Here is a 25402-nt window from a genome sequence, read left to right as displayed (position 1 = left end):
AACCCTTTTATTTGTTTTATCTCATAGGGACCTTGCCAATGAGCCAGAAATTTAGAGTGCAAGGTAGGGATAAGAACCATGACCTGATCTCTGGGTGGGAACTCATGAAGAGTCAAGTCTCAGTTACATAGGCAGGTCTGTGATAATTGTACACGCTCAATATGTTCTTTTATGATGGGTCAAATCTTATGAAATCTTTAATGTAACTGCATAATATTTTCAAGGATATTGGAGGAAGGAAGTGTCTTGCCCCCCCAGCCTTCTTTTTGGATGTCCAATAGACTGCATGGGTTGTCTTTCACATAATAGTTCAAAGGGTGAGAACCCTTTGGCTTGTGGGACTTCCCTATAGGCAAAAAGTATGAGAGGAAGAAATTGATCCCAGTTCCTCCCATTCTTGACGATTACCTAGCATTTGTTTGAGTATCTGATTAACACGAGAATCCCTGAAGCACAACGAAAAAAGTCATATTGCTGGGCCACCTTAAATTCCTTTGCACCTCTTTATCAGCGTGTTTGTTTTGCAAAAGGTTTCAATCAGCACAGGCAGCAAGCAGCCAGCTATCTCATCCCCCACTGACACAGCTGAAATTCTCCCAGCTCAAGTCTGTTTATCTGGGTGTGAGGTGCTTTGAGTTGTATAGGGTAAATAACATATCATTATTTGGAATACATACATTTAATGTGTGTTCTGTCTCTACATCTGGGTAAATATTGGAAGACAGTGTAACGGCCGACCCCTTACCCAGCCGGCAGCTACACCTCCAAGACCTGTGGCCTGGATAATTTACTGAGGTTAAATCTAACTATCAAGCCGTACCTCTAACAAATTAAACTTTTCCCCCACAATCGACGGTGTAAATATAAGCTCTACAGAAAAGCAGGTATGTAAAATTAAACTGATTGATTGTATTAAATTAAATAAATAAGCAAAATAAATAAATAGAAAAAATACATATAAATATCCCTCCACCTCTGCAATAACGTGACACCACCATATATAAATACAACAAACCCTCCCTTGCCCCTGTAACATATTTAACGGCGGAGTGGTGGCTCTGTGGCTAAGGATCTGCGCTGGTATCCCGAAGGTTGCCGGTTCGAATCCCCGCCACTGCTCTGCTGGGCTCTTGAGCAAGGCCCTTAACCTGTAATTGCTCCAGGGGCGCTGTACAATGGCTGACCCTGCGCTCTGACCCCAAGGTGTATGCGAAAACTACCAAATTCCTAATACAAGAAATTGTATAAGGCGAAATAAAGAACAAAAAAAAAAAAAAAAAAACAATATATAACAAACAACGAACAACAACAATGAATGATATACGGAATGAATGATCGTGAATTTGTGTCCGGTTATAAAGACTGTCCTGAATACGGATGACTGAACTAGAGATAAATGAGTTGTTTGGTTTTCCCGGCAATTGGAGCAACCTCACCGTGATTCCTCGGCGTGTGGTGGATGACGTTCCGACCCCGGGGTCTCTGCAGATGAGGGATGGAAGACAGTCTGGCAAAATGAAAAACAAACTGGTGCGAAGGCGCGATGTGAAAAAACAGCAGGTAAGTTGAATCTGTGGTTGAAAAAATGGTCTCCTTTCTTCTCTCCTCTCTTCTCCCTCTCCTGATTGCTTAAATAGTCCTGTGACAGCTGTAATTGATTAATAGTGAACAGGTGTTTTCCAGGTTTGGGGTTGCGGTCTCCTTCTATCATCCGTCCCCCTTTACGGGGAAGGCATTCACTGACACACACATAAACAGCAAACGGGACAATGGAAACAAGACGCCCGTATTACTAACATTTGACAACACTATAAACTATGTAGCCCCGCTACAACAGTAAATGGAAGGCAAGAAATGTTGAACACATAACTAAAACAAACTTTTTCCATGTTGTAGTAATAATAATATGAAGTGTATAATGTGTGAAGACTTTAGACCAAATATCAAATAAACACTTTCACAAAAGGTATAACAAAACAAGTGTGCTTTTATTCAAGAATATAACAAAAAAAAAAGAAATTATTCAATTTACATGTTGCTGTCAATGAGTTAAAACCCAAGTCCAAATATCAACCAACAGAAAGTCAAAGTGTGGCTAATGAAGAGGTAAGAACTGCTGCCTTGTAATCAAGAGGTTGCGGGCTCGTGTCCAAGTTCGTTCTATTTTGAGAAATGAGCTGCTATTATTATTACTACAATATAATAAAGACATTCATTTGATTTGAGTCTTTCGGCTGCTTGTTAAAATTAGTGCTTTTTTTTTATTCAGTTTTATCCTATCAGTAATGTTCACGTGGTACAACGAACTTGCCTCTCCCTCTTTGAGTTGAAGGTGTTTAACTCCATTCTTTTCACAAGAGCAGCTGTGACCACAGTTGGTGCTATGGTTGATGCCTGTGGTCAGGACTATTTGTTATACCAGCAATCAAAGATACGATGCCCTGTCACCGCTATCACCGTTTGACAACAAAGACACCCGTGCAGAACCTGTGAAAAAGTTTGCTGCAATCTCTGACATCTGGCAACATTTTGTTGAGAACTGTGTTTTGAGTTACAACCCAGGGCAACAGATTACTGTTGATGAGCAACTGTTTCCAACCAAGGTCTGTGGTCCTTTTTTGCAGTACATCTCATCCAAGCCTGACAAATTTGGCTTAAAGTTTGGATTGGAGACAAAATACATGTGCAATGCCACTCTTTATTTAGGAAAAGATCCTAGTCATCCCATGGGAGAAAGACTTTCTTAGACTGTGATCATAAAGCTTATGGAGCTGTTTCTATACAACGGCAGAACCGTAACAACAGACAGCTTCTTCACATCACGTTCTCTGGCTAATAGACTGCTGCACCACAACACAACTCTGCTTGTCACCATAAATAAAATGTGACGAGAAGTTTCACCTGCAGCTAAAGTCACTTTAGCAGGCAAGCAATTCTTCACGCTAGTGTTTACATCTGATAGTGCCATGCTGACGGAGTATGCGTTTAAAAAGAAGAAGCTTGTCTGCATTCTCAGTACCATGCACCATAACGTGGAGTGTGGGCAAGATGGAAAATAAAAACAGCCCAAAAATACATTTAATGAAAAGTCAGTCAATTTCTAGTTTTCATTGCCATCAGTCTGCAGAACACTAACTATGGTATGACAGTTGTTGAATGGCAATGTTTTTGATATAGAGGGGAGTAGGGAAATGAAAGTGAAACACACTGTGAGTGGATGAAGAATTTCACAATTTGAAAAGGCAAACGCTTGTTTTTTTGCTTCACTCATTAGAGTAAAATAGCACTTAGATGGAATTTTAACACTGGTTTATGTATGTTACACTAATACAATATTTATAAATGATTTGGATAGGAATACAACTTAACAGTCTGGTTAAGTTTGCAGATGAAACCAAGATAGGTGGATTGGCATATAATCTGAAATCAGTTGAATCATTACAGAGGGATTCGGACAACATACAGTACAGTACAGGCTTGGGCAGATTTGTGGCAGATTAATCTAAATTGGAGGTCAGAAAATCAAAAGTACATCTTTGAGAAGGATTTAGGAGTCGCTGTGGAATCAACACTACCAACTTCCTGACATTGTTCAGGAGCCATTAAGAAGGCAAACAGAATGTTAGGTTATGCAGCACGATGTGTGGAGTACAAGTCCAAGGAGGTTATGCACAAGCTTTATAATGCACTGGCGAGGCCTCATCTGGAGTACTGTGTGCAGTTTTGGTCTCCAGGGTATAAAAAGGACATAGCAGTGCTAGAAAAGGTCCAGAGAAGAGCGACTAAGCTAATTCCAGTGCTACAGGAGATGAATTATGAGGAAAGATTTAGTTTAAGCAAATGAAGATAAGGAGGAGACACGATTGAAGTGTTTAAAAGTATGAAGGAAATTAGTACAGTGGATTGAGTCTGTTATTTTAAAATGAGTTCATCAGAATCAGCAGAGACACAGTTGGAAACTTGTTAAGTGTAAATTTTGCACAAATACACAGAGAACCATTGTTGCATGGAATAAGTTACCAAGTAGTGTGATAGAAAGTAGGACTTTAGAGACTTTCAGAACTAGACTTGATGTTTTTTAGAAGAATTAAGTGGATAGGACTGGAGAGGTTTGTTGGGATGAATGGCCTATTCACATCTAGAATGTTCTAATGTTTTCTAATGTACTGTCAATTGCGTCCATTCATAATGAATATCTGTTCCAGTAATCATTAACGTATTTGTTTTCAATATATTCTTGGCATTAGGTATTTATTTCTATTTTGATACTATGTTTGCATTCTTTGAACATCTCCATCCTACATGTACTTTTCCAGTAATTTGCCAGTAACCCTTTTTTCTATTATGCTGTACATACATATATGTGTTTTATATATGTACTAAGTTAATTGGTGACCTTAAAGTTGGAACCTTTATGAGTAACTGGTTCTTGCCTTTCAGCTGGTTCTGCTGGGCTAGGGTTTAGCTCTTCAGTGACCCAGAATTAGCCTAAGTGAGGACATAAACAGAAGAATGGATAGATGATGTTGAATGAAGCAAATATTTACCTGTCTTTGGAGCATCAACTGAATGTCAAATTTGTCTCTTTTACAGTAAATGGCACTTAGAAATAAAGTATCTTCTCGTGACCTGTAATGTTTTTCAACTCAGATGGAAGTAGGGCAAATATTTTAGTGTTATGATGGCACTCAAGAAAGCAGAGAGAAGAACAGAGATTTGGTATCACTGCAAAAGTAGAGTAACCCTGTGTCAATTTTGAAACAGGAAACTAATTCCATTTTATTCAATGTGGAATAGTTATTCAGGAGCTGTGTTTGGCACCCTGAAGGAATTGTGACATTTTGAAGAAGTACAGTTCTGTCACTTTACCTCTCTGTAATCTACATCAAATGATAAGAATAATGATACTTTGTGCCATATATAATAAAGATAGTAGTCAGCATGACAGTAAAATTTTAACATTTCTAAACCTATGTACTCACGTTCAGGGTCATAGTGAGGGGCCAGAGTCAATCCTGACAGCAATGGATGCAAGACAATAAACAGGATGGATATATACAATTCAGGTTCATTCACTCCTACATGCTCAGACTGTGTTAATTAACCTAACATGCATGTCATTGGGGATATTGGGTGAAACCCCATAGGGAGACTGTGTAAGCTGCATGCAAATGTCTGGGTACAGGATTCATGCCCAAAGACATGGATAATTGAGGAGGTAGTGTTATCCACTGCACCACCATCTCAACCAGGTAGCAAAGTAACAACATAAGCCACTAGTGGATAAGATATGATTACATAAAGCTCTGAGTTAAGTGCCTTTATTAAAGTTTCCACAACAACTCAGTACTTTCCACAATAACTCTCCAAAACTTGTGACACCGTTTTCACAGGCTGGTGCTGCCAGCCACCCACCCATTTAATACACCTGCTGAATGGACATTGAGCCATAGTAAGTGTGGAGACCTGTCTTGGCAGATACTAACATGGAGCCTGCATTACAGTACCCTTCAGTTAAAGACTAATTATTTTGATAACAAGCAGAAGTGCCCCTGAGAAAGTACAAATTGACAGAGATATGGCACGTGGCTTCAAAGGGATCACCAAACCTGTGAGTTAAAAGAAAAATTTCAAGTAGCTGTCTGATGTGTTACTTTCTCACTTTTCTAATGAGCAAAGACAATTGATTGTTATTTTATTATATTTTTCAAATAATCTCTCCTTGTATATTGAACAAGAAGTTTCCCATTTTGACATGCCTGTAATAACACATTTAAAAACCTTATTTTTGGGTGAGAATGAGAAATTGTGTTTATTATTAAAAAAGCAGATATCATCTAAACAGAAGCATCCTTTCTCTCCTAAGGCACATTGGCATAAAAGATGCATTTTGTGTGTGTCTGCATGTTTTTTTGTGTGATGGCACTCAAATCTTAGTTGTTCAAGGACTGGTTGCTTATTCTAAGAAAATAGTCTGTTATGAAATGGAGCACAGTAAATGCCTCTTGATGAGCTCCAGATTGGAGAAGGATCTTCCAATAGTAGCAATGGACACCAAGACTGTTAAAAATGTCTTAGTGTAATGCTTCCCGGGTCCTCCCTGCGTGGAGTTTGCATGTTCTACCCGTGTCTGCGTGGGTTTCCTCCGGGGGCTCCGGTTTCCTCCCACAGTCCAAAGACATGCAGGTTAGGTGGATTGGCGATTCTAATTTGGCCCTAGTGTGTGCTTGGTGTGTTTGTGTGTGTCCTGCGGTGGGTTGGCACCCAGCCCGGGATTGGTTCCTGCCCTGTGTTGGCTGGGATTGGCTCCAGCAGACCCCTGTGACCCTGTGTTTGGATTCAGCGGGTTGGAAAATGGATGGATGGATGGATGGATACTGGGGAGAATGAAGCAAAGCAAAGTTAAACTGACACAAACATTAAATATTTTGGACCACTGTTTCCATATACTTTACACACTTTTAAGAGCTGATTTAACACTCTTAGAGTTTGCTCATTGCAAAACTAGTACTAGCAGAATTTTCCGCTTCAATTCTATATACTGTGTAATATTTCATGTAGGTAACACTGTTATTTGTGTATTTCTGATCACTTATGTAATAACAATTGTGGATAGGATCGGAAAATCTACTGTTCTTAACTGTTCAAAAAAGGCTGAGCAGTACTTTGCTAAATTGCTTAGAATGATATTTTTATTTCAGCCATCAAGCCGAGCCTGACAGCTAAATTTAAAAAGCTAGATAGCTATCAGAGATATGCCAAAAAAAGATCATTTGTTGAAAATTGCTCTTCAGCCAGCAACTGTGGCCTTTAAATTGTCCTTAACTCTCTCAAAAACAAACAAAAAAAAAATGGTCCCACAGTCATGGCCGGTAACAAGGATTCTGCTCCTTCATCTGTACTTCTCATTTTGCCATTTCCACTGATGTTACGAGTTGTTTTTGTTGTTATTGAAAATCCATTTATTTGTCTTAAGGAGAACTGACTTTTGTGATACTTTATAGCAGGGATGTTCAACTCCAGACCTGTTGGGCCACAGTGGCTGCAAATTTTCATTCTAACCCTTTCCCTAATCAGTGAGCAGTTTTCGCTGCTAATTAACTTCTTTTCCTTCATTTTAATAGCCCTGTTTTTAAGGATTCAGTGCTCTGAATTGATTAGTTTCTTCATTAAATGGCAGCCAAACAGAAATGAGATGTGAAACAAGCCAACAGATGACCAGCTAAATTGGAACGTCAAACTCCAGCTAATTTCAGTCCAACCAGTTTCTTAATGAGAAGCCAATTCTTGCTGTTAATTAAATCCATTATTGAATATCATGACTTGTTGCTGCTCTCATTCTGCCACAGCAGACTGTTGATTTTCTGTTTTTTCTAAGACCACTGTCAAGATGTTTTGGTGACCTGAGCAGCCCAACATGACCGAGACCTTCACCTTTCTTTATTTTCAGGTTAGCTGGTCATGTGGTGGCTTGTTTTGTGTCTCGTTATTTTTTGGCTCTTCTTTATGGAAAAAGAAACAACTACGGGGTCTGAGTCATGTCAATTAAAACTACAGCAAAACAAGTTAATCAGCAGCAAAAATTGCTCACTATGGTTATGGTAATGAAGAAATGAATCAATTCAGAGGACTGAATCCTAAGAAAGTTGTAAATGATGGGAAAATAAGTTAATTAGCAATGAAAACTACTCGCTGATTAGGAAAAGGGTTAGAATGAAAACCAGTAGCCACTGCGACCCACCAAGACAAGAGTTGGACACCCCTGCTTTATAGTCACATTGTTAAAGCTGTTCAGTTATTATTGTACAGGTAATTTAAAAAACCAGCCTATGCATAATGCCTTAACTCCAATTCTGAATCATTTCAATGGTTTCCAATCAAGTTTAAGCTGATTATAAGGTATTGCTTTTCACATATAAAGTTGAAAATGGTTTGCACCCCTTTACCTTATCAAAGTTATTAATGCCAGTGTTATACAGTAATGAAGCACAAATATTTTGTTACTGTACTTAAGTAAGTGCAAATTATTTAAGACAGTGCATGCTGTTTTTGAGAGTATTTCTACTTTACTTGAGAATAAAATTTTCTGTCTGTTTTTACTTTTACTTCATTACACTTTTAAATGCAAATGGCTGCTTTTACTAGACCATTCATTACTAAAATATTAACCCAGAAAACAAAATACACAACGTTTTACTCAGTCAGTTATCTAAAATACAGGCTTCGACTGCCTTAGGAAAAATTGTGCATGAGAATATTCTGAGACAGTTTTCAAATGTGCGGTCATTTACATAGTCCTTCCAAGTACACCTCACCAGAGCCCGCCAGATGGGGTGGAGCTGGATCTTTGTGGTTAGGACTGGATGTTGGAGTTGCACACTCAGTTTCAGCTATTTTTACAGCTGATTCTGATACGTTCAGACAGCCTATCCAATGTTGCCAGCATATTTTATCAGGATTATGTTGTGTCACTGCCTCATTTCTTTATAATCTACTACAGTTTTATTAACCAGACATTGCACTGTTCATAACTCAAGAGTGCAGTGGCGTGTCAGGACTGTTTTGCTGGCAAGGATTTGGATGTGGTTAAGCATTTTTGTTGTAAATGAGTGCAAGTATGGAGGGAACTGTACAATATTTATTAGGTGTAAGTAAGAATAATTTTGTAAGAGTGCAGCTTTTTGGAAGAACTAGGTGGTTGTAGAATATGATTTGTGATTGTTGTTTTTGATTTCTGCCCTGTAAATAACAATGTTTAGTTTATTATTTTACACTACTGGGGTCAGATTTATAAAACTTGTGTACACGCAAAAAGAGGCCAGAAACATGCGTATACAACTTTCCTCACAAAAGTTGGGATTTATAAAAGAAAACTTGATGGAAGCCTTTCCATATATTTATGGCAACTCTGAACCGTTTATATGCCACACTGGAAAATGATGGTGCCCTTAATAAAGTAGGGAATTGCAGCTAAGCCAGCTAAATAACAACTCATGAGCACAATAATTCATATCCACTATTATGTGAATGGACGTGACAAACATATTAAACTTCAAAAGTGATAAATATGATGTATGGACTGTGTTTTAGTTCCCTTTTAAGAGGGCCAATGTTGAAAATTTGCACTGAAGGACATACAGTACTTTGGATTTCTTCAGTTTATGTAGACTTCCTATTGTCACTTCTGAGGATTAGACACTAATACAATCACTTGTTGTCAGTTTTTGCATTAAGTAAAAACACAGGTATGATATACTCCCTGAGTAAAGAAAGCAGTAAAACACATGCCATAGCCTATTTATTGGTAGCCTGTTGGTTTGACACAAAATGGCTTGCTTGCCATTGCTTGAAAAATATGCAGATAGTCATACTGTATATGAAGGGAATGAGTATGTGGGGACTAGCAGGTTTTGTTTTGCCATTGATGATGATTTAGGCATAAAAGAGCCATTCTCTTTGAACTATGTGTTGAGTTGGGCCTGGAATTGGATAGACAGACTGCCTAAATTCGGCTATACCTGTTCATATCTGTCATAAAATAGGAGTATCAAAGTAGACCCAAAAGCCATTCCAAAATTGTCCACTAGATGTGATAATCCCACCAAAAACCATGACTAGCCACCAAGGCAAAACAGAGCCCCAATGCAGAATCCAAGTTCAAAGTCAAAAATTAGGCAGAAGGCCATAAATCCAGAAATCCAATTATCACAAAAGAACAATAAACACAACTAAATGCATTGACTCCCTAGGGCTTTCCCAACGATCCACCAGGAACAGAGGGAGACTCATCAGATATATATGGCGAAAGGCAGTTCCTGGTAGTGATTGGCTGGTGGCCACGCCTCTTGGGGGACCACCCACAAAGCACAGGCAAAGAAAATACAGCAGATAATTAACAAAAGTAGCATTACTATAAACAAATGGCTCAAAAAAGAACAGAAAGGACATAAAACAAGTCTTTGAACCCTGAGCAGGGGAGGAACTCCAGCAGAGATATAACAATATCCAGGTTTTAATACCAGCTGGCATCTGGCAAAAGGCATTTACAAGAGGGAACTGGCTGATGAAAGGTCAGGAATATCACAGCCAAGCTTCAGTTTCATCATGCTTGGTGTGCTGGAAGCCATAAAGCAGCTGACAAGGTGCTACATTCAGTTTTCATATTGTTTGGGTGTACATTCCAAGATAAAAAGACAATCTACAGCAGTGTCTGGTTTTCCTAACATTCTTGGGGCAATTGAATCATATTGCAATAAAGATACCTAAAGAGGATGAAGCTGTTTTTGTTAACTGTAAGCAATGACAACCCGTTAATGCATAAGTCATCTGTGATGCAAAGATAAGTTTGACAAATGTTGTGACTCAGTGGCCTGGGTCAACCCATGAGTTATTTATTTTGAGGCAAAGTAATGTTGGCAGATGTCTTGCTGATGGTGCTGTATGTTAAGGGTGACTTATTGGTAAGGTAACTTGCTCAACCTTACATTTTTATAAGGCTTATAATATTTATTGTAACAGCAACCCTGTCAGTACATGTACCAGGTGATAGTGGCAATCCACTCAGAAGCTTCCCCCAAACCCTAGCATCACCCCTTTTAATAAGTTCATTAACAAAACCAAAATAGTGTCGCAGGCACAACAGAAAAAGCTTCTTGCCATCTGTAAATATGGCTTTTTCAGGAGCTCCATCCTCAGTGATGCTTGGTTGAGTTCTAACATTTTTATGGTAGCTCTGCTGGAAGGGGCATGGAGATTGATAAGCAGCCTCCTCATGTTTTGGATCTGAACTGAGGCAAAAGAGAAGACATCATTATTTACAGTGCCTCCTCTCGTCTTGGGACGCTATTGTTTACCTTGTCTGAGCTTGGAAAGTGGTCCCCCAGCACAAAGGCATGACACATGTATTTCTCACTTTGTCTTCCACATCCTTGCCAGTTTTCTTTTTCCTTTTCTATATTCTCAGCTTTAGTTTTGATTTAGTTTTTGCCACCAATAAAAGCCACACTAAAGATACATAGGAGCTCCCATGAAGGCTATCACAATCCTCACAGATCACCAACAATTCCTGAACAGATTCATTCATGGTGAATGCATAACCTCAAAGCTTTCAACCAGCTGTGTTTCCTATCCTTACCACAGTTCATTCATTATTACTGTGAACACTAAGCCTTTGTCCACACCACTTTTCCCAATGCTAGATGATGCAGCCTCTTTCCCTTTTCTGGCAATTCTTTTATCTAGTACTCTCTCAATTACTGCCATTGTCTTCTCCTAAAGTGTGAAATCCCACTCAGTAAGGAAAAAAGGACACTGGTATTAATTTCTTTTACAGTTTGCAGGAATCCTCCCTTCCCTTATTGTTAAAATGTACACGTACATCAGCCATTAACTCTCAAGCCTTCATCAGCTTTTGAAGTTTATGACTTGAGACCAGCTAGGTTTTACATTTCTTTGTCCTTCTTCAGTGCTTTTACAGACTTCGACTTTGAGAGAAAACGTTTGGATCCCACCATTTACTCACAGTGTAATTTTCTCTTCACTGAACCTTTCCTCATTAAGCGGAGTCGCAATGCTCCCATTTATGATTCACACCTCATACATTCAGTTTTATTTTCCCGTCATGTTCTTGGTCCTAAATTTAGTAATTTTTCTTCAGATCACTTAAAAATCCTGGCCTCTTGGTTTCATGCAAATTAGACTTTACTTTCATACAATTTCACAAGATTTCTTCCATTTTATTTCGTACACGTTTTTTTAGGGAGTTTTTTCTTGTCTTCTTAGAGAGTCATGGCTGGGGGGGCTGTCAAAAGACAGGGCCTTTTAAAGCCCCTTGAGGCATTCCTTGTATAATTTTTAGGCTATATAAGAAACTATGGGGCTGTGCCCCCCTGACCACCTATGGTGGCTCATCCTCCACTTGATAGCTCGCTGAGCTCACTTTCGGTCCACGGGTATATTCCAACATGGTAAAAACTTAGGCCCTGAGATTTATTTATAGTTATAGCAAATGTTAAAACTTGGAAATTGTCATCTATGCAAGATGAACGGTAATCTATTTGCTGAGGTATTACCAGTATCTGACTTAATACCTGGAAGGAATACAACCTCTACTGCATGATCACCAATGATGTTGTCAGCAATTCAATGTTTATGCAGTTTTACAATTTATAAGTGTACGCCATTACATACATAAGCTTCATTTGTTGACTGCTATAACTCAGCTGAACTACAACTGTTCTTAGCAGAGCGGATGTACAGTATATAAGGTATTTTGTTCGAAGTATAAATTGGTTGTATTGACATGAGAGTATCATTGTTGTATTCTCATAATGAAGATGAAAAAAGGATATATAGATGTAAGCTATATGACATACTGTATGGTTTTGAAAAAAAAAAAAGTATTGCATGAAAATGTCACATGAAAATGTACCACGAAAACATTGCACAATCTTTTTATATATATACTAGGGGGCTCCGCCCCCTGCTCGCTTCGCTCGCCAACCCCTGGTGTTGGGAATGACAAAGAGCGTGATGTATGAATGAGATATAGAATAGTGTGACGGTGTAGATGATGCAAATAGAAAGCAAACAATAAAGTGTGTGGCAGTATATAGATGAGATAAATTGCTGCTGTTGTTGTTGTTTTAAAAATATCTCTGTTTACCATCAGACCCAGTGTTAGCAAGCAAATCAGTGCTGAGCATTTTAAAATGTTTATTACTGGAAATCATCGTTTAGCCTGAGAAATGAGCTTATAGACTTTCCAAGCACACTACATTTCTGTTTGCATCTGAGTATAACCAGACTTTGTTTCTTTTATATTCCAGGTATGTTGCAATTGTTCACCCAGCTTCAGAGAGAAGGACAATCCAATGGACCATGATCATTAATGCTATGGTGTGGACTGGCAGCTTTCTACTCACTGTGCCTGTGATGCTTTATTCAAGGACCCTCCAGCAGGAAGATGTAGAAGTTTGCATTTTGGACTTGCCCTCTGGTCCTGCAGACATGTACTGGTATACATTATATCAGTCAACTGTGGGCTTCATCATCCCCCTCCTCATTATTAGTACTTTCTATTCACTCACTCTCTACCATGTATTCAGGTCCATCCGCAGGGTACGCAGGAGGCAGTCTGTCTGGGCAAAGAGGGCCACTAAGACTGTTCTCATGGTCATCGCAGTTTTCTTGCTGTGCTGGTCACCTTTTCATGTCATGCAAGTTCTCAACCTCAGCACGGAGGCCCCCACTCCCACCTTTCTCTATGCCTACCATATCAGCATATGCCTCAGTTATGCTCACAGCTGCATTAATCCCTTGATGCTACTCTTTTTTGCTCAAAATTTTCAAGAAAGGCTCTGTCCACACAAGCAGTCACATAGCAGCCAGCAAAGCACCTCTAAGCAAACCGTGGTCAAGGCGGATGGTAGCTCCACCATCACAGTGGATACTAATTATCGCTGTACTGTCATTTGAAAACGTGATGAAAACAGTGAAAATCTTTCTCATATGATACTATAGACTGCTGTTCCTTGAATACTTATAAATAAAAAAACATGGGCTTTGGGGCTTAAGAAGGGGTGGTTTTTATTGCCATTTACTGTCAATGTGTAGGTTGCTCTGTTCAAGACACACAACAATTAACAAGAAAATAGCTGCTCTGTAACTGGATATGTACATGGTGTACACTTCACACATTGTATTCTCTAATTGGTGGTCATCCCCAACATGCCCCTCAGAATTAGTAAACATTCCAATGTTCTCCAAAGACATGCAAGTTTGATTAGATGGCAAATCCAAATTGGCCATTGTATGAGTTTTTGTGTGAGTGTGCATGAGTGGATCCAGGATACACTGTCCTGTGCTTTCCTGCCTTGTGCACAGTGCTACTGCGATAGGCTCCATCCCACAAATCTAATTTCAATTAGGTGGGCTTGAGATTGTTATGTTAAAATTATTGGCTCACAGTCTAGTGTGCTAGAAGAAATCATGGTATTTTTATGTAAGTATGTATGTGTCATAGAGGCAGTCACTCCTGTGGACTAAAAATCTCTACTTATAGAGAAATAACATATGAAGTGTTATTTCTCCCATAAAATATGATTGAGGGGTTCTAAAGGTGGATCTGATGTCAGTAATTTCCTCCTCAGTAGTCATTCTTAAACTAAAAATCAAAGTTAATACAGTATAATGCACTAGTAACGTAATAAATGGAAAATCATAAATAGATGATAGTTAAATAATGAGAGTTAATAAAGCAATTTTTCTTACTCTGAGGGGATAAAGAGTGTTGCCATTTGTGGCTGTGAGGTTTGAGGTGGACTGCATTTTAATTAGAGGTTATATATTCTCAAAAAAGTTGTTCAAATGTGTTCTACATGATTAATGTTAATTTGAGACTAATTCCTTTCCTTTTATAGCTCCAAATGTTCTTAATTCTCTCAATTTTGACTGAAGCCTTACTACACACTGTCCTCATAGTTTTTGCTGTAGTAGTAATAAAGATTTCATGAATATTTTTTTTTTGTTATAAATATTTCAAACCACGGACTCATTAATGCCATAAGAATGATCATAGGGGAAATTATTATTTATGTGTTTATTTCGGAGTGATCTGTGAATAAGCAAAACTTGAGGAACGATTACATGTTATATATGGAACATAAATATGAATACTATAAAAAAAGGCATATTGGTGGTCTTCCAACCACAATAATGCTGGCTTATATGCATGGACATGCTACAATCTGTGGCTGTGCTGTTCTGCAACTGAGGCTATTTTCTAATGTTATATGTGAAACATTGTCCAGGTTTTCTCCGATTTAAATGCAATTATTTTTGAGTGAGGCTGGATCTCTCTGGGACTTGGGGTGAGACTGATCCGCTGGTGAAGATAATTTTTTCTTAAGTTGTCTGTAGGGAGCTCAGCATTTGTTGTCATTCAGTCAATGAGTCAAACAGGAACAATTAGCTTTATATATTTAGATATGAAGCCTTTTATTTATGGCTACTAAAGTCTGAATTCCTTACTTTTGGACCATAGTGAAGCAGAATACATATATTCTTCTTATTACAGTAGTCTGCTGTTTAACACATTATGCTATGGCATTTACTTTTGTCTGAAATCACACCATGATCATTTTATTACCCCTTGATAAATTAATTCACAGTACTGGCAAAAATCAAGCATTTTGATTGAAGCCTGAGAAAAAAAATGTTTTTGTTTTCATTTTTTGCTTGTGTTTTACTCTTCAGGGTCACCATAAACATTGCTTTAATAAACAATGAACAACATTAATTATTTGTCATTATTATTAAATTATACATTCATTCAAATCTGATTATATCTCTTCCAATAAATATTTCAGAGGAGCCACAGCATGGCCCAGTAGCAAATGACAAAGCACTAAAAAAAACAAAAATAAGTCATAGGGGGCAATCTTTTACACATTCAGGCTCAGACACTGGGTCAAATTAATATCATCATTCAGCATGACAAAATAGAGTTGAACTGTGGGAGAGTGGAACATTCTCCAGAGAAAATTAATGTGAATATGATCATAACAAGCAGACATATTATATTATATTATATTATATTATATTATATTATATTATATCCTAGAATAATCCATTATTTTATCCTATTTATCCCTTTCAAGGGTTATGAGGAACTAGAGCCTGTAGAGTACCAACTATCTTCCAATCACAATGTACTTTTTAATTTCATCAATCAGAACTGTAGGGGGACCAATGTAAGTTCCATTTCTAGACATTTTGCCAGTCTATCAGGTGTCAGCATTACATTACATTACATTACATCATATTACATCATATTATATTACAGTTTAGGGGTCATCATGATGGTGTCAATCCAACACCCTTCGATCTTCTCTGTGAAGTCTGCACATTCCCTCCCTGTCAGTGTGTTTTTCCCCTAACATCCTCAGACACATGCAGGTCAGGTTAACTGGTGACTCTAAATTACCCCCAGTATAAATCAGTGTGCATTGTGACTGGCTGTTTACTGCTTTGTGCCCAATGTTGCCAGGATAGCCTCTGGTCTCCATGTGATCATGAAAAGGATTAACGCCTGTGATCTATCCAGTTCTGCTTTCATTGACAGCAAATCTCATCCATCCATCTACACATTCTTTTTAGAGACCTTTTTTCCATTTCAGTATTACAGGAACCAGAGTCTATTGTGGCCTCATTGGGTATAAAACTCAACTTTCAATACGATCACAGCTTCTCTGATGTGCATAACATTAAAAAAAAATATTAAATGAACATCACAAAAAAATGTAATAGCATGTCAACTAATATAATGACATGCAAATGCTAAATTGAGAAAACATATTTCTTTTATTTCAAGATCCCCCATGGAGTTTACATGTTTTCCCCATAACTCGTGTGGAAAGTACAAATTAAACACATTTAATGATTTGCCGTTAAATCATCTTGTGATTAAATTGTGAGTTTGATGTGAGTTTGAATTTTTTACAGTAAATGTCCTTAGTATAACATTTATTTCTATAGTACATTTCCATAAATAGGATGTAGCTCAAACTGTTTTACAAGATGACAAAGAAAAATATAACAAGAAAAACAAATTGGAATAACAAAGAAATAAGAATGAATAAACAACATACCAAAAATTAACAGATAAAAAATAATCAGTACACACTTAACATAGCATACAGTTAGGTCCATAAGTATTTGGACACAATTTTCATAGTTTTGGCTAAGTACACCACCATAATGGATTTGAAATTATGTGATTGTATGTCATTGAAGTATAGACTTTCAGCTTTAATTTAAGGGGTTTACCAAAAATATCGTATGAGACGTTTAGGAATGACAGTCATTTTTCTGCATAGCCCACTAAATCCCCCCAACCCCCAACCCCTAATTTGCAGGGTCTCAAAACTTTATGGAGATCTGACTAACAATCTGTTCCATAGTCATGTTGGAGCAGTTTTCTTATTATTTAACTATCAAGCAGGGAGAAGGTCTGAAGTTGATTCCAAGAGTTGAATTTGCATTTGGATGCTGTCACTGTGAACTCTCAATATGAGGTCCAAAAAGCTGTCCATGTAAGTAAAAGCAGTCCATCATTAGGTTGAGAAAACAAAGCAAACCCTTTAGAGAGATAGCAGAAACAGAAGGAGTAGTCAAATCAACCATTTTTTACATTCTTAAAAAGAAGGAACACACTAGTGAACTCAGCAACACCAGATGGTCTGGAAAACCACCGAAGACAACTGTTCTGGATGACTGCAGAATTCTGTTATTGTTGAAGAAGAACCTATTCGTGACATTTAGCCAAACCAAGAACACTCTCCGGGTGGTAGACCTATCATTGCCAAAGTCTACACTCAAGAGAAAACTTCATGAAAGTAAAGACAGAGGGTTTACTACAATGTGCGAATCACTGGTAAACATCCATATTACTAACCGAGAATACACCGGATATGGACGCAGGGACACGGCGATGGGACCATGAGACGTACTGTGCAGGCGCGCGTCTCATAAACCGCACGCGAAGTTGTATCCACCGCGAACGAAGGAGTCACGGCCCAAGAACGAAAGAGTTCAACTAACGTGAATGAGAAATGAAGCAACAACGCGCCCATAGCTACCACCAACGACACAACCACACAAAAAAGAGGATTCTGCGCTGCACCCCAGAGTCAAATGTGAGAGGCTACGGAGGCCCCACAGGTCCACAAAGATAGTACGAACGGCTCAGGCGTCACCGCCATATTGTGAGTGGCACTACTGCAGAGTGAAGGCGCAGGCATCACCGCCATATTGTGAGTGGCACTACTGCGGAGTGAAGTTAGGAATGATGTGCTGCTTGGGATTGTACAAACCGCTGAACGCTTTACACCATATTCAAACACAATACAGCTCAACGATACAAACACGAGCCCACCTGGATAGGATCAATGAACGCAGGCGCCTACAACGCACGTCTGAAACTGCGGAAGCAAAGCAGGCACGGGTTCAAAACGAACAAGCTCGACTGACGGATATACAAACACGAGCCCGCCTGGATAAAATCAATGAACGCAGGCGCCTACAACGCGCATCTGAAATGCCGCGGGCAAAGCGGGCACGGCTCCAAAACGAACGAGCTCGACTAATGTATTTCAGGATACCCAACGCCGGGGGTAGGCGAGCGAAGCGAGCACGGGGCGGAGCCCCCTTGTCAAGTATATGAAGGACAGCTTTGCCAGAAAACATTTTTTTAAAAGCCTGTCCAGTTTTGGTACAATTTCTTTGGACAAAGGAAACTATGATGAATATATACCAGAATGTTGGAAAGAGAAAAATATGGAGAAGAGAAGAAACGGCTCACGATCCAGTGAATACCACATCATTAATGAAACATAGTGGAGGCAGTTTTATGCATGATCATACATGGCCACAAATGTCAGTCAGTCACTAGTGTTTATTTATTTATTTAATTTTTTGTAATCTATTTTTTATTGATATCAAAAACAAATAGATAAAAAAATATATAGCTGGCAGAAGTAACAGAATGAATTCTGAAGTGCAAAGGGCTATATTATCTATTCAGATTCAGCCAAATGCAACACAACTAATAGGACGACGCTTCACAGTACAGATAGACAATGAGCTAAAACATACTGCAAAAGCAAACCAGGTACTTTGTAATGCAAAGTAGTGGACTATTCTTCAAAGGCCAAGTCAATCAAATGACCTTATCCCAATTGGATATGCATTTCACTTGCTGAATAATAATACCACCTTGTAATAATACATTTTATTTCAAGGTGCCTTTCTAAACACCCAAGGACACCATACAAACAATAAAATCATAAAAGTAAACATGCATGTAAACACATATATATATATTGTACATACATCTATAGAACTAAAAATAAACAAAACAAATAAGAATATAGCCTAAGGTGTTGTAGTATAAGCTAATCTGAATAGGTGAGTGTTAAGGATGGGCTTTGAAAATTTGTAGGGAATCTATGTCCCGAATACTTTGTGGTAGCAAGGTCCAGAGATGAGGTGCAGCACGGCTAAATGCCCTGAAACCCATGATTATCAGGTGTGCAGGGGGATGATGAGGAGACCAGATGTGGAGGACCTGTATGAGGTCAGAGAGGTATAATTTTAAAATCAATGTGAAATTTTTAAAGGGGCCTATGAAGCTGCATAAGAGATGGGGTAATGTGTTGTATTAAAGAGGTCTGAGTTATAATACAGGCAGCTGAGTGCTGAACAAGGTGGAGTTTATCAAGAAGCTTATGCGGGAAACCAAAGAGAAAAGAATTACAACAATCAGTGCGGGAAGTGACCAACACAAGAGTAAGGACAGTGGTGTTATTTAGTGTAAGGGAGGGTTGCAGGTGTGCAATGCTACGGAGATGAAAAATAGATGACAATTTACATTATTCATATAGGATTCAAAAGGCAGAGTACAGTCAAAGATAACCCCCAAACTCTTAACCTGAGGGGAGTGATAGACTGAGGTACCATCAACCTTGAGTGACAAATTGCTAGATTTTGATAAAGTAGACTTGTAGCCAATGAGGATAACTTCTGTCTTATGGCTATTGAGTTCAAGGAAACTGGATAAAAAACAAGATTTTATTTCAAGTAGACAATCATTGTTGCGGGAAGGAGGAAGGACAGAGTTGGACTTTGTAGATATATAGAGCTGAGTATTGTCTGCATAACAATGAAGCTTAATCCCAAAGGCTGGAGATAAAACTGATGACTGAAAGTCCAACGAACAAGCAGCAACTGTAGACAGCCGCAGTAAAGGCAAAGCATCAGTAGGGTGGAAACCCAGTACTTGAAAATGGTAAAGGGATCCAGACCTCAGGCATTCATTGACTGTAAAGGATTTTCAACCAAATATTGACAATAGTTATTATATTTATGATTATGTTAGTTTGTCTAAATACTTTTGAGCTTCTGGAAATTGGGGTAATGCATAGAAATGGCTGTCATTCCTAAATTGCTCATACAATATTTTTGGTAAACCCCTTAAATTAAAGCCGAAACACTTGTACACTTGAATCACATAATGAATGCTTAATTTCAAATCCATTTAGGTGGTGTACAGAGACAAAATTAGGAAATTGTGTCACTGTCCAAATACTTACAGACAAACTCTTAATATACATATGTAGGCAAGAGAAAAAGTACAGTTTTATATATAGATTGGTTTTTAAGTCTCCAAGGATAACTCTGATGCCAGATGGCTGGGGAAGTCCGGAAAAAAAATAAAGAAAAACCTAGTGGTTAAATTCTGGTGAAGAAAGTAAAATGTGCAGGAGTAAAATGGGCAAAAACCCACCCAGCCCCAATGGGCATGCAACCAAAACATAAATGTAATAAGTCGTTCCTTATTGTTTTTTAAGTTTCATTCTAGGAGATTTGATGCATTTGGTCTCATCAACAGTTGGCTTCCCCGCTTATGTTCCAACATCACAGGCAGTTGCGCAGAGCTATCATCAGGTGGTGGTGCCGGAAAACTCCAATGTAGGAAACTGGAAAAGAAAGCAGAGAAAAGTAGAGGTTGTTAATAGTTGAAAATCCATAAAGAATGTGATATGTCCATGCATATAGAGTATAATCTATTAAAAGGAGAACTAAAATGCAGCTATGAAAAAGCCATATTTAAAAAGTGGGTTTTTAGAGGTTTTTAAAATGTTCCACGGTATTACTGGCATCCTCTCCAGGGATGGTATTGTAACAGCGTATTGGAGGAAGCAGATTCAGTAATTGTAAAATGTATGAATGTTATTCAATCAAATATAATGATAATTAATACATATTTAACATTTTTGAACTTCAACTGTAATATGAAAAGAACGTAATATTTAGGGTCTATGAGCATCATAAATGTTTTACTGTCGAGTTGTAAAAAACAATGGCGTCACTTCTAACTGTGTCCCTCACTTAAAAATTTGATGCCGACATATACAGTAAAATAATCCAAATGCTTCAGAGTACCTTTCTACCCTAAAGAAATTTGCAATGCTAGATTGAACCTGTCTTTATATAGCTCAGCTGCACATTTCGAGCCCCCTCTTCTACGCTGTGGTGTGCTGGGGAGGCAGCATTAAGAAGAAGGACGCCTCACGTCTGGACAAACTAGTGAGGAAGGCAGGCTCTATTGTTGGCATGGAGCTGGACAGTTTGACATCTTTGGTAGAGCGACAAGTGCTCAGCAGGCTCCTATCAATTATGGAAAATCCACTGCATCCACTAAACAGTGTCATCTCCAGACAGAAGAGCAGCTTCAGCGACAGACTGCTGTCACTGTCCTGCTTCACTGATAGACTGAGAAGATCGTTCCTCCCCCAAACTATGCCACTCTTCAATTCCACCCGTGGATTGGGGGTAAACATTAACATTATACAAAGATATTGTCTGTTTTTTACCTGCATTATTATCAATCTTTAATTTAATATTGTTTTTTGTATCAGTAAGGTGCTGCTGGAGTATGTGAATTTCTCCTTGGGATTAATAAAGTATCTATCTATCTATCTATCTATCTATCTATCTATCTATCTATCTATCTATCTATCTATCTATCTATCTAAACCTCAGCTCAGTAGTTTTTATTGTTCATGACCTCAGGGCACACAAAGAACATGTAATGTATTTGAATGTTGTTTTTACACAATTAACTCTTCTCCTACTGGATTTTTATATCTATATCAAATACATTGCTCCAACGTACTAGTGGATGGGAATTTCCCTGTATGCAAGGGTGTGATTTGGAGTTTCTCACCATGTAAGTCTGAGGTGTGGATGCCCAGACTTACAAGGAGACATACTGTACTTCTCACATTTACTTATTAACTTTTTCCTGATGTGCACACTTGATGCTGCTGTGCACCATTTGAGTATGTAAGACTTAAAAAATGGATGTGAAGTGAAGGAAAATGAACTAAATTGGGAACAATGGGCCACAGTGCGAAAAACAAACGAACTGACAATTTTGTAAAAGCCGACAGGAAAGGTGCCTAAAAAATGGATATTTCAAGGGGAGACCTTGATGTATGGTAACCCTACCTTTGACTTTTTTCCTACTTCAAGACTAAAAATTGTTTACTCCTTATTTCTTGTCACATTAAAAAGTGGTATTTACTGATCTATCCTTCCAGCATATTTTTTTGGATCATCCCATGAAAGTCTCTTGCCACTATAAATAATAAATTTATACTCCACACATTTACATAGCACAACACTAGCTGTGTGGACATACGTCTAGTAAGAGCTGATATGTTTATTTCTTGTACTTATTACTGCTTATTAAGCCATATTGTACTGTAAATTGTACCACATCTAATGACACTGTAGTTGTGCAGGTTATTCCTGAATAACTACTACAGTATGTATTTACTTTATATCTAAAGACACTGTGTTAGCAACAGGGCCATCTTTGTTACAAAGTTAATGGGTGGAATTAACCAAGTGTTATGATTTCTACTGTATCTAATATAAATCTAATGATCCCTGTTAAAAAGCTTTTAAAGTAACATCTAAATGGAAATAAATATGTTGAAATATTCACAGTCTACCGTTTAATGCCTCTTAATGCTTACATAACTAAGTTCATGAAGAAAACATTCTGTTATATCTACTGTACCTTCAAAACCATGAGGCCTACATGTTTAAAACCTCACATGTAATTTCAGATAGGCTTGCTTATGCAGCTAAGTGATAGAATGAGTCTTTTGAGTTCCACAGAGAAAACTTGTCCTTCTATCTGACTTCACTGAAATTATACAGTGTGAAGAAAACACAGACACACGGATTAAAGGTTGGGGATTTCATCCCCGTCTACTGTAAACCACAGTAAAAGGTTGAGAGAATTCTCAATAACGGTCAGGTTTGTAAAGTACAATTGACAAAGAATGGTGGTGACACGGACGAATTTATGAGCTGGGGAACAGAAGTAGGAATGCTGGGAAGATGACATGGAGGATCTTGGGATGGTGGTGACGTTATCTGTAAGCGACCAGAGGTGAATTATTAACACAGAAGCAGCTTGGACGTCTGGACCAGGCTTTTGAGACAAATTCAAGGTGCCATGGGTTTTTGTTGTTTGTCTTTCCTGTTTAAAATAAAGAGAGAGGTGTTAACACGTTGTCTTAGTCCCCTGTCTTGTGGTTTTGCGCAATTCGTTGGGTCCTTTAGCTGCTCCCTAATCGCTCGTGTGTGATAACAGGTAATCACAACCAATGTTAAAATTAACTACAGATGACAACGGCAATTTTATTATGATCTACTGTTATTAAGGAATGTCCTCAATATAAATGCTTTGTGGAGATGACAAAAAGAAAACATGCTTTCATGCTTGAAATTTTGCACTCATAATAATTTTGGAGGTATTCTACCAGGAACAATATTGTTGTACCAGGAACAATATTGTTGTGATTTATCTCACAAAGTGGCCAAAGTGGTATGAGACCTTCAGAAATTCAGAGAAGAGGCCTGAATCCCCCAACCTGTCCAGAGGAAATACACCAAAAGGAAGCCTGTCTTCCAGTTGAGCTTGGCTTCACTGGGCCAAAAAGCACTTCACTACAGCGTTCAAAAATATATTCTGTAATGACTCAAAATGCATTCAAAATGCCCCCACTAGGCAGTGGATTAACATCAAATCCTGCTTTGTGAAGAGCAAGGCCACAAGAATTCTTAATAAAAGATTCATTAAATGAAAAGGGAAAAAAATATCAACAAAATGTGCACAAGAGCAAAAAGACTAATTAAAAAATGACTTACCTTAAAGGCAATCCAAAATAAACAAGTCCCAAATCGAAATCCAAAAGAACTTTCTCAGAAACAGTTGTAAAAATTTGAGAATCCAAGCGAAAAACTAATGAAAATTACAAGAACAACAAAATCCACCATAGGGCATGCAAATGAACCATCCAGACTTCAATATCCAGGCTACCTTTATTGTCTTGGGGTGGTCGATTAACAGTAATGGATGGGTGGCCCCACCTCTTAGGGAAAACAATGAACAATAAAAAAAACTAAACAAAGAAGACAAAATAAACAATTTAAATGTAAACCAATGGAGGAACCCTGGCTTTAACATTACAAATGTATTCTGAGGTTTTTGTACTTGAAAGAAGGGTACATGATTAATTGTGGCAATCACTGGAAACACAACAACTGTGGAGAATCCCATAACCAGAGTCTAACTCAAGACCATGAAACAAAAAATTCATTCAACTTTCCATATTTACTGAGTAGAACCAAAGTGAATATAACTCACTTTTACATTTAGCAATTTTTCCTCTGTGCCAATTATTTATGACTAATATTAGTTAAACTAGCAAAATACCCGCGCTTCGCAGCGGAGAAGTAGTGTGTTAAAGAGGTTATGAAAAAGTAAAGGAAACATTTTAAAAATAACGTAACATGATTGTCAATGTAATTGTGTTGTCATTGTTACGAGTGTTACTGTCATATATCTATACTAATAAAAGGCAAAACCCTCACTGACTGACTGACTGACTCATCACTAATTCTCCAACTTCCCGTGTAGGTGGAAAGCTGAAATTTGGCAGGCTCATTCCTTACAGCTTACTTACAAAAGTTAGGCAGGTTTCATTTCGAAATTCAAAGCGTAATGGTCATAACTGGAACCTCTTTTTTGTCCATATACTGTAATGGAGTGCATCTCGATAGCCGTGGGAGGCAGACTTGCGTCATCACGCCACCCACGTAATCACGTGAACTGACTGTGAACAAAGTACGTACAAAACAAGTAAGAGCCCGAAAGAGCGCTGAAGAAAACATTCATTACACAATTCAAAAGGCAGCGAAACAATAAGAAGCGAGCGAGTGACGCATACAAGCATATTCATAAGTGCAGCTACAACCGTAAGTTTAAATTAAGTTTATAGAAACGCTCCCGCTTGCAATACCATATTCACGACATACAAGTTTAATGAGAAGACACAAGGGCACCATGTAAACCTAAAGTTTAAATTAAGTTCATAGACCTACAAAAGGTTGCCATTGATTTGAGGCAAGATTGCTTTTCTCCTGTACAACTATACGTTGCATTCTTAACAGTAAGCTTGCACGGCTTGGTCATATTACAACCAGAGTGCTTAACTGACAAAGTGGTATACAAAGAGAACTATAACAATCGTAATAAACAAACAAAAAAAACAGCGGTGAACCCATGGATTAAATAAAAAGGCGGCTTCCTTGGCGAAGCAAAGAAAAAGGAAGACCTTATATGCCGTTTGTTTATAAAACAACGGAAAAGCAGTGTTGAGGCTGCTTCACAAAAAAACAGCAGAGCGCCTTATATGAGCAGGCAGTCAGCTAAAGAAGGGAATCAATAAATAACTATAATCTTAATAAACGAACAAAAAAT

At 38.2% G+C, this 25402-nt stretch overlaps 1 protein-coding gene across 1 annotated transcript; it reads left to right on the top strand.

Moving 5' to 3' along the window:
* Positions 1 to 11898: 11898 nt before the first annotated feature.
* On the top strand, positions 11899 to 13519 carry LOC114642280 (melanin-concentrating hormone receptor 2). The gene is made up of 2 exons (XM_051934317.1): positions 11899 to 11966; positions 12828 to 13519. The coding sequence occupies exons 1-2, from the start codon at positions 11899 to 11901 to the stop codon at positions 13474 to 13476; spliced, it is 717 nt and encodes a 238-aa protein (XP_051790277.1). The 3' UTR covers positions 13477 to 13519.
* Positions 13520 to 25402: the final 11883 nt, after the last annotated feature.

Source organism: Erpetoichthys calabaricus, chromosome 11, assembly GCF_900747795.2.
Source record: "Erpetoichthys calabaricus chromosome 11, fErpCal1.3, whole genome shotgun sequence".
NCBI classification, from domain to species: domain Eukaryota; kingdom Metazoa; phylum Chordata; class Cladistia; order Polypteriformes; family Polypteridae; genus Erpetoichthys; species Erpetoichthys calabaricus.
The sequence above is the reverse complement of the archived record's forward strand: the minus strand, read 5'-3'. Positions and strand labels throughout refer to the sequence as shown.

Excerpts from the sequence above, each read along its gene's own strand:
- LOC114642280 (XM_051934317.1), top strand. The coding sequence starts at position 11,899 with ATGGTGGCTCATCCTCCACTTGATAGCTCGCTGAGCTCACTTTCGGTC. Across the intron at positions 11,967-12,827 it reads CACGGGTATATTCCAACATG|GTATGTTGCAATTGTTCACC; the intron begins GTAAAAACTTAG and ends TTTATATTCCAG.